At 38.9% G+C, this 17326-nt stretch overlaps 1 protein-coding gene and 2 non-coding genes across 3 annotated transcripts; all 3 read left to right on the forward strand.

Annotated features, from left to right (window-relative positions):
- Positions 1-6166: 6166 nt before the first annotated feature.
- LOC127092951 (piriformospora indica-insensitive protein 2) lies at positions 6167-7625 on the forward strand. Its single transcript, XM_051031845.1, has one exon. The coding sequence runs from the start codon at positions 6205-6207 to the stop codon at positions 7531-7533; it is 1329 nt and encodes a 442-aa protein (XP_050887802.1). The 5' UTR covers positions 6167-6204; the 3' UTR covers positions 7534-7625.
- A 1513-nt stretch (positions 7626-9138) lies between these two features.
- On the forward strand, positions 9139-9211 carry TRNAA-UGC (transfer RNA alanine (anticodon UGC)). The gene has a single exon. It is a non-coding gene; the product is annotated as a tRNA-Ala (tRNA).
- A 6162-nt stretch (positions 9212-15373) lies between these two features.
- On the forward strand, positions 15374-15446 carry TRNAA-UGC (transfer RNA alanine (anticodon UGC)). The gene has a single exon. It is a non-coding gene; the product is annotated as a tRNA-Ala (tRNA).
- The last annotated feature ends 1880 nt before the right edge of the window (positions 15447-17326 follow it).

The raw sequence follows: 17326 nt of genomic DNA on the forward strand, positions 1-17326 counted from the left end.
ACCTCCTCGAGTACTTGTCCCTCGTCAAAGAAAAACTTGACAGATTCGAAAAATGGGATGTTCGACACATACCCCGCGAGCACAACACTCGGGCAGACGTTCTCTCGAAACTAGCCAGCACGAGGAAAAAGGGTGGGAATAAATCAGTAATCCAAGAAATTCTCCCTCGGCCCAGCATCGACAAGCTACCGCCTCCACTCGAGGTCAACGCTATTGGAGATGCCCACTGTTGGATGACACCCATCTACAATTACCTCACGCGAGACGAACTCCCGGCTGACCCGAAAGAGGCGACCACTGTCAAACGACGCGCATGCTCGTACGTACTCCTCGAAGGCAAACTCTACCGGAGAGGATTCTCCATCCCACTACTCAAATGCGTCGAGGAAGAGAAAGTCCCCGACATACTTGGAGAGCTACACCGGGGAATTAACGCCCAACACCTCGGCGGACGATCGCTCGCACGAAAAGCCCTTCGAGCAGGCTACTACTGGCCGACCATGCAAAACGATTCGAAAGAGCACGTCAAAAGATGTGACAAATGCCAACGACATGCCGACATGCACCTCGCACCCCCGAACGACCTCAAATCACTGTCCTCCCCGTGGCCCTTCGCGTGGTGGGGCATGGACATCCTCGGACCCTTCGTCACCGGATCATATCAGAATAAATACCTCATCGTCGGGGTGGATTACTTCACCAAATGGATCGAGGCGGAGGCACTGGCTAAAATAACCGCGCAGAACATTCTCCGGTTCTTCAAGCGCAACATCCTCGCTCGGTTCGGTATACCCCAGGCACTTGTCACAGACAACGGGACACAATTCACGGACGGAGGATTCCAGGACTTCGTCGCCAGCCTGGGCACCACACAGCATTTCACGTCTGTCGAGCATCCGCAGACGAACGGGCAAGCAGAGGCGGCCAACAGGGTAATCCTACGTGGCCTCAAACGCAGACTCGGTGAGGCAAAGAGGGCATGGGTCGAGGAGCTACATAGCGTGCTATGGGCCTACCGCACGACACCACATTCTACCACCGGGGAAACCCCGTTCCGACTAACGTACGGCACCGAGGCAGTCATCCCGGTGGAGATACGGACGCCAACGAGGAGGACAGAGGAGCCCCTAGACGAGGAAATGAACGATGAAACCCTTAGAGCCGAGCTCGACCTAGTCGAGGAGATACGTTCCGAGGCAGCCCTCAGGGAAACAACCCTCAAACAAAAAATAGCACTACGCCATGACGCGAAAGTCATAAAAAGAGAGTTCCAGGTCGGCACCCTGGTCCTCAGAAGAAACCAGAAAAACCCGAGAGAGGGCAAACTGGCAGCCAACTGGGAAGGCCCTTACCGCGTCCGCGACAAGACGAGCAACGGGGTCTATTACCTAGAAAACCTACAAGGAGAACAACTCGCTCGACCATGGAACGCAGAAAAACTTAGACAATATTACAGCTAAATACACCACGGGGAGACGTGGCAGGTACGACCACGCTCTTCGTCCCCAAAACCCCAGGGAGGAACCACGAGACCCGGGAACGATCCGGGGTCACATGACAAACACAACCCTCCCCGACGGTTGGGATCTTGACCAAGACTCAACGTCGAAGTACCAGAACTGGCAGGGCACCCAGCTCGCGATGGGAGGGCCCAAGCCTCGAGACCAGGGTTCGAACAACGGACCCGGGCTTCGATCCCCACGGGCACAAAAGCCCGACACTTCGTCGGTTCCCTAAACCGAGGAGATCAACAAAGTCGAGTAGAGTACAAGTTCATACAAACAAGTATCAGACACAAACGAGCACAATGAATGATAACGAAAATATTCATACATTAAAAACGATAAGAGTGGCCGAAGCCAAGTACGCCCGAAGGCCATATTACAACGCCCGAAGGCCAAAATACATAAGGCACGCAGGCCATGATAACTAGAATCAAAGAAAAACAGATAAACTAAGACTCCGCTCGGAGCACCTCTTCATCCTCTTCTTCTTCTTCTTCTTCTCCCCCCAGCTCCTCCTCCACTTCAAACGGGCAGACAATCTCACCATCCCGGACGCAGTAGTTATAGGCCGACCCTGCCGTCACCAACTCAGGGTTCAGAAGCCCGAGCTGCTCCACAGCATTGTCGAAACCCTCTTTGAAGCAGGCCACGAGATCTTGGTTGAGAGTCCGAATATGCCCTAGCAACTCACCGCGCGAACCAAGGGCGCGTTCCTCCTCGGTCTCATCTGCCAGGGGACGGACCTTTCCCTCGAGAAACGCAACCTGAGCCCGTAAGCCAGCGTTGTCCTCGGTCAGCTTCTGATGGTCGGCCACCTGCTCTTCCAAGCTCGCCGTCGCAGCCTTCAACTGGTCCCTCTCCTTCTCCACCTCCTCCAGCTTCCGGCTCAGCCCTTCCTGTAGCTGATGCTCTTCTTTGTAGTCCGACAGATCTTTAGATAATTTTTCCTTCTCCGCCCGGACCTGCAAAAGAGCACCCTCCAGCGAGGCAGTGGAGACCGAAGTGTCGGTCAAAACCATGGCCGTCTCCATCACCCGGATGACAGCAGCAATATCCCTGGCCAGATCTTTTCTCCGAGCAGCAGCATCCTGGTCCAGAATAGCCTTGGCCTCAGGCGCGGGCACAACAATCGACTCCTCGGCCTTGAAGAACGACCGTTCCACATAGCAGGGAGGTAGAAGATAGCTCCCCGGTCCGTTCGGACTTCCTGGAGACGACCTGGTAAGGGCCCCAGCCGGACGCTTCCGTTTATGGAGGGGAGAAGCCGCTGGCGACGGGCTGCTATCAGGAATGTTGATCGGGTTAAGCCGAGGAGGAGAGGAAGGAATCACGCTCGCCGCCTGCGAGGGACCGACCCCGGCATCGCCAACAGTCTCCGAGACACGGGCCGCAGTTTTCTTCTTCTTCTTGGGCACCCGGTCAGGAGCGCCGACCTGATTCGCTAGCTTCAGCACCCGATCACGAGCATTGGGCATGGCACCTGCAAATAAATTACACACAAACATTAGCGACCGAAGTCATAAACAGAAATAAAAGGCTAAACAAAGTCTGCCTACTCAATAACGCCAGAGCTTCCTCCTCGGTATCACACTCGAGCAGAGCCTTCGTATTGATATAACGCGTCTCGGTGATTAGCTCCCCGGCCTCATCCAGGTAGGGCACGCCCTGTCGATTCGCCCAAAACGCCAAGCTGAAGCTCTGCACGTAATCGACCAGCTTCTTGTACGCGAGCCTATCCTCCTCGCCGAGCATCGCGTACTTGACCCGGTAATGCGCTGTGGAGAGATCGAAATGATCACGCTGCCACCTCAGCGGTATCTTCGACATCAGCGTCTCCTCCCCGTTGGGTTCCCGTTGATAGTAGTAGAGAGAGTGAAGGGCAGCCCGGGTAATCGGCATCACCACGTACCACCGGCTTTTGAAATGGCGAACAGAATCCTCGTACGTCTTGAACAGACGCACGGGCTGCTTGAAAGAAACCCAACTGTGGCGACCACGGGAACCGGACCTCTGGAGATGGAAAACGTGGAAGAAGAGAGCCCGGGTGCAACCAATGCCGAGGAACTGGCAAACTAACTCGAATGCCCGCATAAATGCGAGAGCATTAGGATGTAGTTGGGACGGCGCCAGCCGGAGCCACTTGAAGACCGACATCTGGAAGGAGCTGAAGGGCAGTCTAATCCCCGCCTCACGAAAAGCAAATTCATACATGGTGAACTGCTTCCCCGGGAAATGATGACAAATGCGGTCTTCTTCCTTGGGGGCGCAGCAATACCAGTTTGGTGGATCCTCCCGGTTTATGGCCTCGACCATAGCGTGAGCAGTGATGGCTTCGTCACAGAAGTCTGATTCCTCCTCCAAGGGCTCGTCCGCAACCCAGGAGAAGTCGACCTGCCCGGAAGAGGAGGCGTGTTCGGTACCATCTCGGACACTCCCATCCCCGACAGGGAGACGAGCGATTGTCGCGTCGTCGGTGGAGGACCCAGAATCTTCCTTCCTCGGTCGTAAGCGCCCGGTAGCACCTGAAACGCAGACAGAAAGAGTGAATTCGACGTCGTATCAAATCCACCCTTCCACCGCAGGTCAAGTGAAAGGGCGTAGCGGCGACGGACACTAACCGTGCTCAACTCGGTGGCCCGCGCATTCTATGGAGACCGGGCATAAACTTCATACAACCTATGCAAGTGTTGCCCGGCATATGAAGTTTATGCCCGGTACAGTAGGATCCCAACCCTATTTTCTACCATCTAATATACACCTACAGTCCACTACACTGTCCCTAAGTTAAACCTAACCACATTTCTACGAAAATAGCATGCGTTTGACAGAAAACAACAAGGAAAAAGAATGGGTCACAGTGGAAAATCATACCTGACATAGTTAAGTTGAAAAGGTACGGTGGTGTCCGAGCAGAAGACGGTGGTTCAGATAGGAGGACGGGCGGAGACGGCGGTCCAGACGGTTGAGAGAGCAAACGAGAGAGAATGTGGAGAACTCCGATGAACGCGTGAGCAAAAAGAAAAAGTGGAAATGAAGTTACTCAACCCCCTTTTATAGGGCTTGGCACGTGGACCAACACGCTAGGTCATCATTGCCTAGCCTGCCTACGCCGTCTTTGCACGCGAAACGAAGCGACCCCACTAATTCTGAGACACGTCTGTCAAAGATGAGAAGCTGAAACGACCCGAGCACCTATCCGTCTCCTCGACTCACCAAGACGCCACCTCCCCGCGTCATACCCACGTTTACTACAAGGAAGGCGCAGATCAACCGATCACCTCCATCCCCGACATTCCCGAAGAAAGGGTCGGTCATGAATAGGTCTGGTACGACCTCGCCTGTCTAACGATCAAGCTTCCCCATCGTCTCGGGGAACCCTTAGTTGAAACATAAGTCATCCCTCTGGCTCAGAGACTCGACTTGGGGGGCTCCTGTTCCGGACTGGGCCATGACCCTAGGCACGGCACGGCCCAATGCTCGCCAAGCCCACGTCCAAACGGCCATGTCCACACGACCACGAGGACACGTCAGGTGGACGACAGTCCGCCCGACGAACGTCTCCTCAGCCCCCTAAACACGTGTCGGACAGCGAGCGGGTCCTCCTCATACGATCTCCATCCACTCACCGTCAACCCACGTCGCGGGCACCTCAGTTGTGTCGGGCAGAGCCCTAACGGCATCCCACGCACCACGTCACCCAACTCCCCTATATTGTCGCCTTAGGGATAGGGGCAGTTGGACCAGGGGGCAGACTTTGGTCTAGGTCTTAACGCTTCTTACGCGTCCCCTGGCAGCTCCTCCTTGGGCCTAGCTAATCCAGCCCATTAGGAGCCTTGGCCCAGCGCTGGGGGCTCACTATAAATATCCCTTTCATGGCAAAGGGGCAGGTATTCTAACTCACACTCTGATAACCTCATTCTGTACCTTTTCTGACTTAAGCATTGGAGCACCTTGCAGGTACACCCCCCCTCTCATTTCATTCTCCGGCCCATTCACCGAGACCTTGGAAGGCCCTCCTGATCAGGTGAGATCAATTAATATGCACTATCAATGTAAAATATTTTACATTATCAATTCATCACTATCATCTATCTGTATTATTTTATAAATGATGAGAATAAAAGTCAAATTCTTTATATCATCAAACATCGCAGATTAATTAAGTGTATAAAACACTGTCAATATATTTTAATTAAATTAGAGATTAATTAATATGTATTTTAAGTCTAAATTAAAAAAAAACTATTTAATTACTTATTAAATGTAACAAACACGAGGCTTGCTCATCTTTAACTACTACTCTTATCATTATTTTGAAAAAAAAAATATGAAATATAGTTTTAAAGGAAATTATATTTTTATAGGAGCTACCTCAAAATTCAAAGTTCAAAGAAATATGTTCTAAAAATATTCAGCATTTTTTTTTCTTCATAATTTCATTATTGTATCACAATCGAACACATGATTATTTCGAGCCAGAAATGTATAGGAAGCATTATTTTCAGCATATCGTATAAAATTACAATAAGATATCTTAGTATCTATTTATCTCTTTTTGAACTCAGAAAGCATAGCTTTAGCAGACACCCTACATAAGGTGTCTTACCAATATCGCTGTGTGAAATTATATATTTATACTGTCTAAGTGTTAAATCAAGTGTAAACCTACCTTTTCGGTTTTAGCATTTCTCTTTCTCTAATGGATGACTCATTCGTATTGTTACTCATCTTAGTCTTTACGTTGAGCTCCCAAAACAAACCTCCCATTGAACCACTTGAACAGAAAGCTCTATATGCTGTTCTCAACTCCCTCAACCCAACCATTCCATGGACCACCCACTACCCCGACGATTTCTGTCGCTCCGCCCCACACGCCGTCGTTTGCGAATCTCATCGTCAACAAAACCAAACAAGAAAATCACACATTGCCGAACTCAACTTCGGTTACTTCTCCGATCAAACCCCTATTCTACATTGTTCGCCAAATGCCACTCTCAGCCCTTCTCTCTTCACCCCCTTCCCATACCTTCGCAAACTATCCTTCTCCAACTGCTTCAACCACACAGACAAACCCGTTCACGTTCTTTCACTTCCCTCTTTTCCTCCATCTCTCCAAGAGCTCCTCTTTATCGACAACCCATCTATCTTTTCACCTCTTGAATCATTTATCCACAACCTCACCTCTTTGAAAACACTCGTCTTCATCGGAAACGGATTCTACGGCGAGCTTCCCGCCAAGATTGGTGCTTTTCATAATCTGGAACAACTTACTCTTTCAAGAAACAATCTCTTCGGTGAGGTCCCGGCGAGTATTGGTATGCTGAAGAAACTGGAGATTCTTGATCTCAGTCATAACAACTTCAAAGGGCGTGTCCCTGAACAGGTTGGAAAACTCATTTCTCTTGTGAAACTTAACTTGAGCAACAATGGGTTCTGTTGTAAAATACCAGAGAGTTTTATTCAGTTGAAAAACTTGGAGTTTTTGGATTTAAGCTTCAACCATTTTGGTAACTTTGGTGTCCCTTTGTTCTTAGGAGAATTTCCCAAAATGAAGGAAGTTCATTTAACCGGGAATTCACTCTCTGGCAAGATTCCGGAAATATGGGAAAAACTTGGTGGTGTTGAAAAAATAGGATTTTCTAAAATGGGTTTGGTTGGTGAAATCCCAGCTTCAATGGGGGTTTATTTGAAAAATCTGACTTATCTTGGGCTTGATAACAACAATCTTAAAGGTCCTGTTCCTGAGGAATTTGGGTTTCTTTTGAAGCTTGCTAATGAAATCAACTTGGAGAACAACAATTTGAGTGGTAGAATCAGTTTCACCTGTGGAAGAGGAGTTGGACAGAAGAAGTTGAAGTTGGCAGGAAATATGGGGCTATATTTGGAAATCAAGGATAGTTGTTCTTGTGATAATGGAGTTTCTTTGCAGCTTTTTGATCCTCTTACGTCGGTTTTGCTCTTGATCATAGTGTTTGTGTTTTCTTATTTGTTTTTGTTTTTAAAAAGGTACACTCGATCACTGTTATAAATTTGATTATAAGCTTAAGATACTAAGTGTAAATGGAGTTGATAGTAATAATGATAGTAGTAGTAGTGAACAAATGCTTAGAATAGTATGGGGAAAACAGAGCAATAGGACGTTTCTATGTTCTATTAGAGTACTACTATATGCATATTATTCCTTTTTGCAAATGAATTCATGCTCAAATTGAGGTCAATTTGAAAACTGTATGGATTTTGGATTGTTGCAATTTACTAAATCACGATATTTATTAACTTTTGAGAGTTTAATATAGATAATAAATATTTATTAGATCAAATTTGTTTTTTAAAAACTTAAATGATTACATTAGACTCTCTATATAAAGCTAATAGAGAGTTACCAAATTAATTACACTCTTACTGCTTACTAACGAACTGACTAATATCTCTGCATATTTTATGCTAATGTTGAATTTTGATCTATTTTGCAAGTTTTATTTACTGTTTTGTTTATAGTATTAAATAATAAATTCTCAATCAACCATCTCTATTACATGGACCTTCTAAAGTGCAGATTTTGCCATTTAGTAGACGGATTCATCCGGATTCAATATTGTTTTGGACATTCTTTTAAAATATTTAAGCTCTCATTTTCATCCAAATTAGGTATATTAAATGTGTTTAAACTTACCATGTATTTTTCATTTACATAGCACACACTTGATTTTACACTAAAAAAACTAATTATGAGTGACTTAATCATGTAAAATTGTATCTGATTAAATGTGAATTGAATATAAAGAATTTATTATTCGTTGAATTCTTACAAAAATGAATTGAATAAAAATATTTCAGTATAGAATACACGTGTAAAATAAAAAATTATTAACTTTAGATTCAAATAGAATCAATTTTAGAGATATAATCAACTTTTCTTTTAGAAAAATTAAACACCTTAAAATAATTTCAAAATCAATTTGATACCACTTAAAGTCAATGGAGAAACTTTGAATATTTAAACCAAATATATTAGTTATTTATTGAATTAAAAAATAAGTTTTTAAAATGATAAAGATAAAAAAAATTGTATTATAAATAAATAAATAGTAACAAACTTCATGAACTTTAAAAAACTAGTTAAATATAATTAACTTTTATGTAATAAATTAAATGTTAAATTTACTAAAATATTATTGTTGATAGTAATCAAAAAGTTCACTAAATAATTTGAATTAAATGATTTTGAATTAGATAAATAAAATATTAAATATAAACTTTAAAACTCTTATGAGTAATTATTTTTGTTTATAATAATGATGTAAATATAAAGTCTTTTTCTATTTATAATAGTAATCAAATATAATAATTATGAACAATATAGAATTATATATAGGGAGTAATTATGAACAATGTAGCAGCAACATCATTTTTTTATACTACTATGGTAGAGTGGTATGTATAATGTATTGATACTAAGAGAGCAATATTGTAAAGTTAACATGTCCCATGCATGTCTAATTCTCAGTACGAGCCTATAAACTCTGATCTGCCACGGTTTCTTTCATTTCAATGCTAACATAATCTATATAAATTGAAGCTATCAAAACTATGGTAAAAGTAAGTTTATCTAAGCATAGAAGTGAAACGAAATGGGGATGTAGCTCAAATGGTAGAGCGCTCGCTTTGCATGCGAGAGGTACAGGGTTCGATACCCTGCATCTCCATTTTTTCCTATTATTTTCCAAAATAAGACACTGCAGCTTGATATTACTTATACGCGATGAAGTTTGAACTTAGTATCATGCTATTCATCTGCGCCCCAACTGTCTACTTACGGCACTAGTCAATTTACATCACCAATTTTATATTATATATGTAAATATATATTTTCTTTTTAAAACAACTTTTTCCAATGTTAAAGTTTCTTCCAAAAAGTGATTTTTCATAAAATAGTTTAAAAATTAAGTTTATATTGATTTTGAAAAAATTCTAGAAAACTAATCGACTCAAAACAAAATTAGGGAAAACTGGTCAGAGTCCTAAATATCACACATTTGGGAAATCAAATGACGCAAATTAAGTTGTTCAAATCTTTAAGGGAAAAGCATTAATTCATCAGAAACCAATAAAACGAATAAGCGGATCATCACAATACAAAGTTATTACATCAAACAATAACTTATAGAGACCTGAGGGGATTTATTCCAAATCCCCTATTAGGGTCTCAGAGCAAACAACAAAAGCACACAAATCAACCGAATTCCCAATAATAAGAAAACACCGTAACTCATTCATCACATAAAGGGGAAACTCACAATAATCTCTAAGGCGTTGATAGGAGGGTAATGAACTCTCATTATCCTACAAGTCTGAAATCATCCAAGTGTGGACAATTTCCCCTCTTACCTCAAATTTGCCATAAGGTTGATTTTCTTGAAAATTTCTTGAATCCTTGCTCTCAAATTTTCATGTTTTCCTAGAAAACTCTCTGTCTTTTTCATTTTTTGACAAAATTGGATTCTAACCTAATTTTGTCACAACTTTTAGTATTTATATGGACTTATTTTTTAAAATTATAGTTTTTGCCTAATTAAATCCAATTCTGTTAAAAAATAGTTAGTTAGTTAGATCACTAATTTGATTAGTTTGTTAGGGATTGGTTAGAGGATTTGTGAAGCTAATTCAATTTTCAATTAAACTTGAGTTTGTCGGGTTGCTGTTGTTATCATGACAGTTAGTTAAGTTGGTGAATTCTTTTATGAAATTTCGGTTTTAACCTTTCAATGAAGCTCACTTATACACATAATTCAGTTAGAACTCTAAGTTGAAAAATGAACTTTCATGTTATGAAAATGGTTGGTTGTAATGGTTGCTGTCAATTTGTTTTGCAGGATATGCGGTGGATTAGATTATGCAGGTTGAAGGGGTTATTGAACCTGTTGTGGAAGGTTAGTTAGAGGCCTTGTTTATACACCGTCATTTTGCTGTGAACATGACAGGTAAGTGCATATATGGCCTGCTTTGGGAATTGTTATAAGGGATTGTTTAATGTAATAAACTTGTTAGAAATGTTATAAGGGTTTGTAGAGTTAATCTTAAAAAACTGTTGAAGGGCTACAGTTAGTGAAAGTCGGGTTAATTTCTATTTGGATCGTTATTACTAAGTTGACTCATGCCTTGAACAGGTCGCTTATGGCTTCCATTGGATGTGTTGAAGCGTCATGTTTGGAACTGCTATGGAATGCTCATTGATGGAGCGAGGCATTTGGTTGTTGAAATGTACTTGGATGGAATTGTATCGTACTATAGGTTTTCTCTTGTAGTTTGTGAATGGTAAGGTATTGTGACTGACAAGTTCGAAATATGGATTAGAATTCGAACTTGATCGTAAGCGAATGGTAAATGAAATTGGTTGTAATAACTAGTAAGATGAATGATGAATTGTAATTGATTGGAATTTTGAATGAAAATGGGAATTAGATGTGTGGAAATTGAATGATTTATGGTTTAATGAGGATGAATTTGAATGGCTTCCAAATTGGTTTTGAATTGTAACCTTGAATTGAAATGGAATTCAATTATTCGTTTGAAAATGGAAAGTTTCATTGAATACTTATATTGGTATATGGAAAAGGACTTGAATGTGTATTGAATTGTAATAACTATTATTTTGAATGGTTCAATTTGAAAATGGAAGGTTGTATTGAATGTTTGGAATGGTTTGGGACTTTTGAATAGAATGTATGGAAAGTTTGAAATAGTATTGAATGGATTTTGCAATTTTTATGGAAAGCGCATGAATGGAAAATATATGATCAATGATCTCAAGGTTAAATGGACTTATGGAACTTAAATCAATGGAACTTGAATTCACCATGACCTTTACACCAATGCATGAATATTGAATGAACCAATGTGAGAAATTGAACAATCAAAGTTATGAAGCCATGGTCATAAGATAAACTTAATGAATGATTTCAATGGCAATGACATGATGACCAATCAAACCCCTTCTAAGGTTTCACACTAATGATCATGAGGAACCATGAGATCCAATCAATATGCAATGAAATATGAAGACAAGCATGCTTGGAACCAGTCAAAACAAGCCATGTACCAGGGTTCAGTAGCCAAAATTCAAATCCAAGTATACAATCAAAGGCCTCAAACCGAGAAGTAATCAACATGAGCAATGTATCAATGTCATGAACCACAACTAGGGTTTCCAACCCTTCTCAAAGCAAGCCATACAGTTTACCAACCTTAAGGTTAATGATTAGGGTTTCAGCCCAAACACAAAGCTCCACAAGCAACATCTCAAATCATGGGCCCACAGTTAGGGTTTCCAAGTCAAAGCAAACCAAAAGGATCCTCAAATGTCATGAACCAAGCAATTAGGGTTTCACCCCCACATGATGAGGAAAACCATAATCTTCAGGACAAAATCCTGATTTTACCAACCATGAACTTTGAATCTATGATACTCGTTAGTAAGTGTTAATCATGAATGAATGATGATGAATATGTATGAGAAATAAATGAGGTTAGATGGGTCTCAGGTGATGGGTTAGATGAAAAGCAAAAATGGGGGGCAAATTTTGGGGTACTACAATATGAGAAAGAGATGTTTTATTGAAAAAATACAAGAAAATGATTCAGTTTCAGAGAGAGAGAGAGAGAGAGAGAGAGAGAGGGGGACATAGTTTGTTATAATAGTTTAACTATTCACTTTCTCCAAAAAAATAGGGTTTACAGATTACAAGTGAATAACAAATTAACCATTACTCTAACATACTAGAGTACAACCTATATATAGATACCTAGTATATGCATGTCATTTATTATTATAACACTCATACATGACATACATAACTACTACATAATAAAGTACATAAATAACTTAAGTCATTTGCATGCTAGAACTGACTTCGACTACAACATGCACATCTTCGACTTCTCCATGCTCGAACTGACTTCGACTACAACATGCATATCCCATTCGAACCATGAAGCTTCCCATGTCAAGAGTTTGATCCAAAATATTACATATGTACAACACCAAGGAAAAAACTAGTTATCATTATGCACCTTTATCGGCTGCATGGAAGGAAAAAAATTGCTGCAAGTCAATGAATTAATGATCATATCAACAATATTATCTTCAGTCGAAACCTTTAGCACTTTCACTTCTCCTTTCTCGACTTTCTCCCTGATGAAATTCAGCCAAACGTCGATGTGCTTAGTTCTCTCATGATAGGTTGAATTCTTCGACAGATGTATGGAACTTTGACTGTCACATTTTACAATGATAACTTAAGATTGGAGTCCCATTTCCTTAGAAAACCCTTCAAGCCACAATGCTTCTTCACAGCTTCAGTAAGGGAAATTTATTCAGCTTCAGTGGTTGATAAGGCACAACCTTCTGAAAAGAAGCTTTCCAACTTATAGTCGTGCCAAACATTGTGAAAACATATCCAGAAAGATATTTTTTGGTATCCATACATCATGCATAGTCAGGGTCAAAAAATCCTTTGATTTTATTTTACCATCGCTCGTGGCTCACCATAAGCCATGACCCTACTCAGGGATCCTTTTATGTATCTCAGAATCCACTTCAAATCTTGCTAGTGTGCCTTCCCGGGATTTTCCATATAACTGCTTACAAGGATCACTCTAAATGTATGGTCGCGTATAGACCATAACATACATCAAAGAATCTACTATACTAGCATATGGTATGTTATTCATATAAACTCTTTAAAGTTCATTACTAGGACTTTGAGTCGTACTCAGCTTGAATTAAGGATTAGTCAGTGTTACAACAAGCTTTGAATTCGACATATCAAATGTATTGAGAATCTTCTTCAGGTATGTCTCTTGAGATAAGCATAATCTCAAATGTTTTCTATCTCTCCGGATGTCAATCCCAAGAATCCTGGAAGCAGTTTCTAAATCCTTCATGTCGAACTCCTTATCAACTTCAACCTTCACCTTTACTATATCCTCGACACTGTTGCTTGCTATGAGGATGTCATCGGGATTTTTTCATCTTGATAACCATACAAGAAGGCGGTTTTCGCATCCATTTGTTCAAGTTCAAGGCCCAACTTTGCCACAAAGGATAACAACATTCTAATGGATCTATACTTTACAACAGGTGAGAACACATCATTAAAGTCGACTCATTCTATCTGAGTGAACCCCCTAGCAACCAACCTTACTTTTTAAATCACTTTGACATCTGACTAACTGACTAATCTGACCCCTGCAGGTTCCTTCCTTAACCTTGAAAATCCATTTACAACTGACTAACCTGACCCCTGCAGGTTTCTTGATCAGCTTCAAAGTGTTTTTATCAGGAAGATATTTCATTTCACCATACATGACTTTCAACCATTATGTTTTATTTTGACTCATCACAACTTCCTTGTAGTCTCTAGGTTCTTCATCAAGAACCTCATTTGCAGAAATTAAGGCAAAATCTATGAGATTTGCATAATCAAGTCTCTGCCCGTGTCTTGCCAATAGGTAGTCATTATCGGTCTCTTCATATTCATCATTAACTTGTGCTTCTTCTTCGACTTCATCTGGTTTATTCGATTCAACATCACTATACTCTACCTCAACAAGAATCTACCTCAAGAGGGTTAACACATTGAGTTAACCCCATGCAAGTAGGTCATTTGAGGCGCTTTTCTCTTGCCAATACAGGACAAAATTGAAGAAATATGTGTATGGACTTGCCAAGTGTACATGTCATTCCATTCAAGTGTTCTCTTAAACAATAGTTTTGTCATATGTCCCCAAACTGCTCAAAATTTTATGAGATGAGACTTGTTAGGTGTATAAAAAAAGATATTATCATTAATAGACATATTAGAAATTTAAAAACAAGAAATTTTAAGAAGAAAAATGGGAGACGAATGCACAAATGATTTATAATATATCTTTATTTATATAAGATTTGTCACATACATCTATCAATATAATTGACACTTACTATTAAAATATAAAATAAATAAATCTAGATTATCATTTGTAATTGATATGTATGTGGTACGATGGTCTATTATACTTATATTTTTTTGATCCCACCATTAAGTTGTTATCTAAAACAACAGGCATGCCTCTAATTATTGAAAAATTTAATTCATCTCCAAGTGAATTCTCAGTGGAGACTTATTTCTCTAAAAAAAACACCCTTATTTATATAGGATTTATTAAATATCTCAAATAAAATAATAGATTTATAATAAGAAAATCAAGACTATCATCAAATATAATTGCAGTTTTATACTTATAAAAGAATGTAATAGAAAAAACATTTATTAAGTAAAATAAATATAATAACTTTTAACTTATTAATATTTTATTAATATATTAATTTATTGCTAAATTAAGAAAATTGTTTGGTAATTAATTTTATAAATTAATGAATTAATTTATTTTATTAAAAAATATTTTAAACAATAGAATATTTAATTAAAAAAAGAGAGGATAAGGTTCTCATGTCTTTATATATAATAAACATACAGTTTTATTAGAAAATGAATTTTAAGAATTATTGGAAAATAGTTTTGAATATGATTTGGTTGTGAGAGTGACACGAGGAATATTGCAATGGTACCATGCAGATTTGGCTGGGTTAGATAGATGGCTAAGCTAGCTAGGAACAGTATATTGGCTATAGGCTGCCCATAGTTATAGTATAGCACACAATAGTGAATAATTCATTTAATAACTGAAATATCCCATTCCCATGTTTGTGCATCCAACAAATATTTAACCAACAAATATTTGGAAACAACAAACGTTTCAGTTACTATTTGATTTATCAAAGCATCATAATTGTTAATATAGTCTGTAGATATAAAATCAAACAAAACGGGGATGTAGCTCAAATGGTAGAGCGCTCGCTTTGCATGCGAGAGGTACAGGGTTCGATACCCTGCATCTCCATTTTTTCCTATTATTTTCCAAAATAAGACACTGCAGCTTGATATTACTTATACGCGATGAAGTTTGAACTTAGTATGAAGCTATTCATCTGCGCCCCAACTGTCTACTTACGGCACTAGTCAATTTACATCACCAATTTTATATTATATATGTAAATATATTATTTTCAATATTGTTTGACATGAAATATATATTTTCTTTTTATTTTGTATAATAACTAATAGAATATACCTTAAATAAATTTAATAACTAACCAAATCACAATAATAATTCAACTATAATTTTTTATTGTTTTCGTATTATTTTCCAAAATAGTAAATCACTGCCGCTTCAATTTACATACACCAATTTCATATTATATCATATATGTAAATAAATTATTGATAAGGCATTCAATTTTTTTTATCTTAAAAAGAGTTCCTAAGCGTTTTTTTATTAATTTTAAAACTGATGCATAATTTCTCTTTTTTTATATATCATTTTTATTATTTGCACATTGTTTTCTTTTTATATATAAATTACTAAAAAATATATTGTTGAAAGGTACAATTCATATAGAGAAATTGAATGGGTATGGGTAAAGAAATTACTTTATCAGAGTATGTTTAGTTTTGAAACATGTAATATATGCATATTTTCTAGAAAAGCTACTAAAATAATGGACAATATGGTTGGGACGAAGATCAATTTCACGTGCCTACTAGAAACTAAGTGGACGAGCAAAATGGTGAAAGAATTATACGACTCAAAAGTTAAACTTTGCTACACTCACACAGTTAGAACAAGAAATGAAGCGGGGATTATTATACAAAATGAGTGTAAGAAGGATATTGTTGCTGTAAAAAGAGTAAAAGGTCATATCATAACCCCTTTAATGTTATTATTGCTTATGCTATTCACGTTACGTTAACACAACCCCTTTAATTAAAATTTGGGGACGATTTAAAAGAATAATTTTAAAATATATCCAACGAGATAAGGTTTTTCTAAAAGAGAATCTAAATTGAAATGCAAGACAATAAGAGGTTTTAAGGGAAAACAAGAGGGGCATGGTCTTTAGGAGGTAAGTGTATATGGAAAATTCATCCTAGCTTTTTCTGTTTGCTTTGATCTTACTAAAGTTAATAAATACTTTAGGAAAAGAGATTAGCATCTTATCATATATAAGAGTGGGCTGACATGTTCTAAAAAGGATTTCTTATTAGAAAAACAAAAAGGAATATTTGATTGGATTGTAAAGTTATACCTGAAGAGAGCTTAACTACCCGAAATAAAGTATTAGTAATGAATGTAAGAGTCAAGAAGCCACATGAGACCCCTGTAGATCAAGTGGTGGAATTTCATGGATGAAAAACAAAGGAGTTTTTAATACAAGAACTTAGAGGGGCATTTCAGATGGACACAAAGAAGTGTAGATGATATGTGGAATAAGATGGCCTAAGATATTTAAAAAGTAGATAATGATACATTTGGAGAATGAATATGTTTTGACCTAGGGGTTAAAAATTCATGATGATGGAGCGAAAGTGTTCAAGTAAAGTAAGAACTCACGATTTTAATGGATTACACCAATCTTTAGAGCCACTTAGGGAGAAAAATTTATACATAGGAAAATGAAAGAAAGACAATAAATTTAGATCAAGTAAAGTGAATTAAAGTTGAAGAAGACAAAGTTTGTTAGGAAAAAGTATATGAAGGATATATGGAAGAAGTATTTGTATAATTTATTTAATAAAGGATATGATATCTCACTAAACTCTAACTTGCTCAATATTCGAGAAAATAATGGAAACTATAATACCTTTTAACAGACTAAAAAACACGAGGTAGAATACGTGTTAAAATTATTAGTTATAGTAAGGATGTTAGGCCAGACAATA

Source organism: Lathyrus oleraceus, chromosome 6 (assembly GCF_024323335.1).
Source record: "Lathyrus oleraceus cultivar Zhongwan6 chromosome 6, CAAS_Psat_ZW6_1.0, whole genome shotgun sequence".
NCBI lineage: Eukaryota > Viridiplantae > Streptophyta > Magnoliopsida > Fabales > Fabaceae > Lathyrus > Lathyrus oleraceus.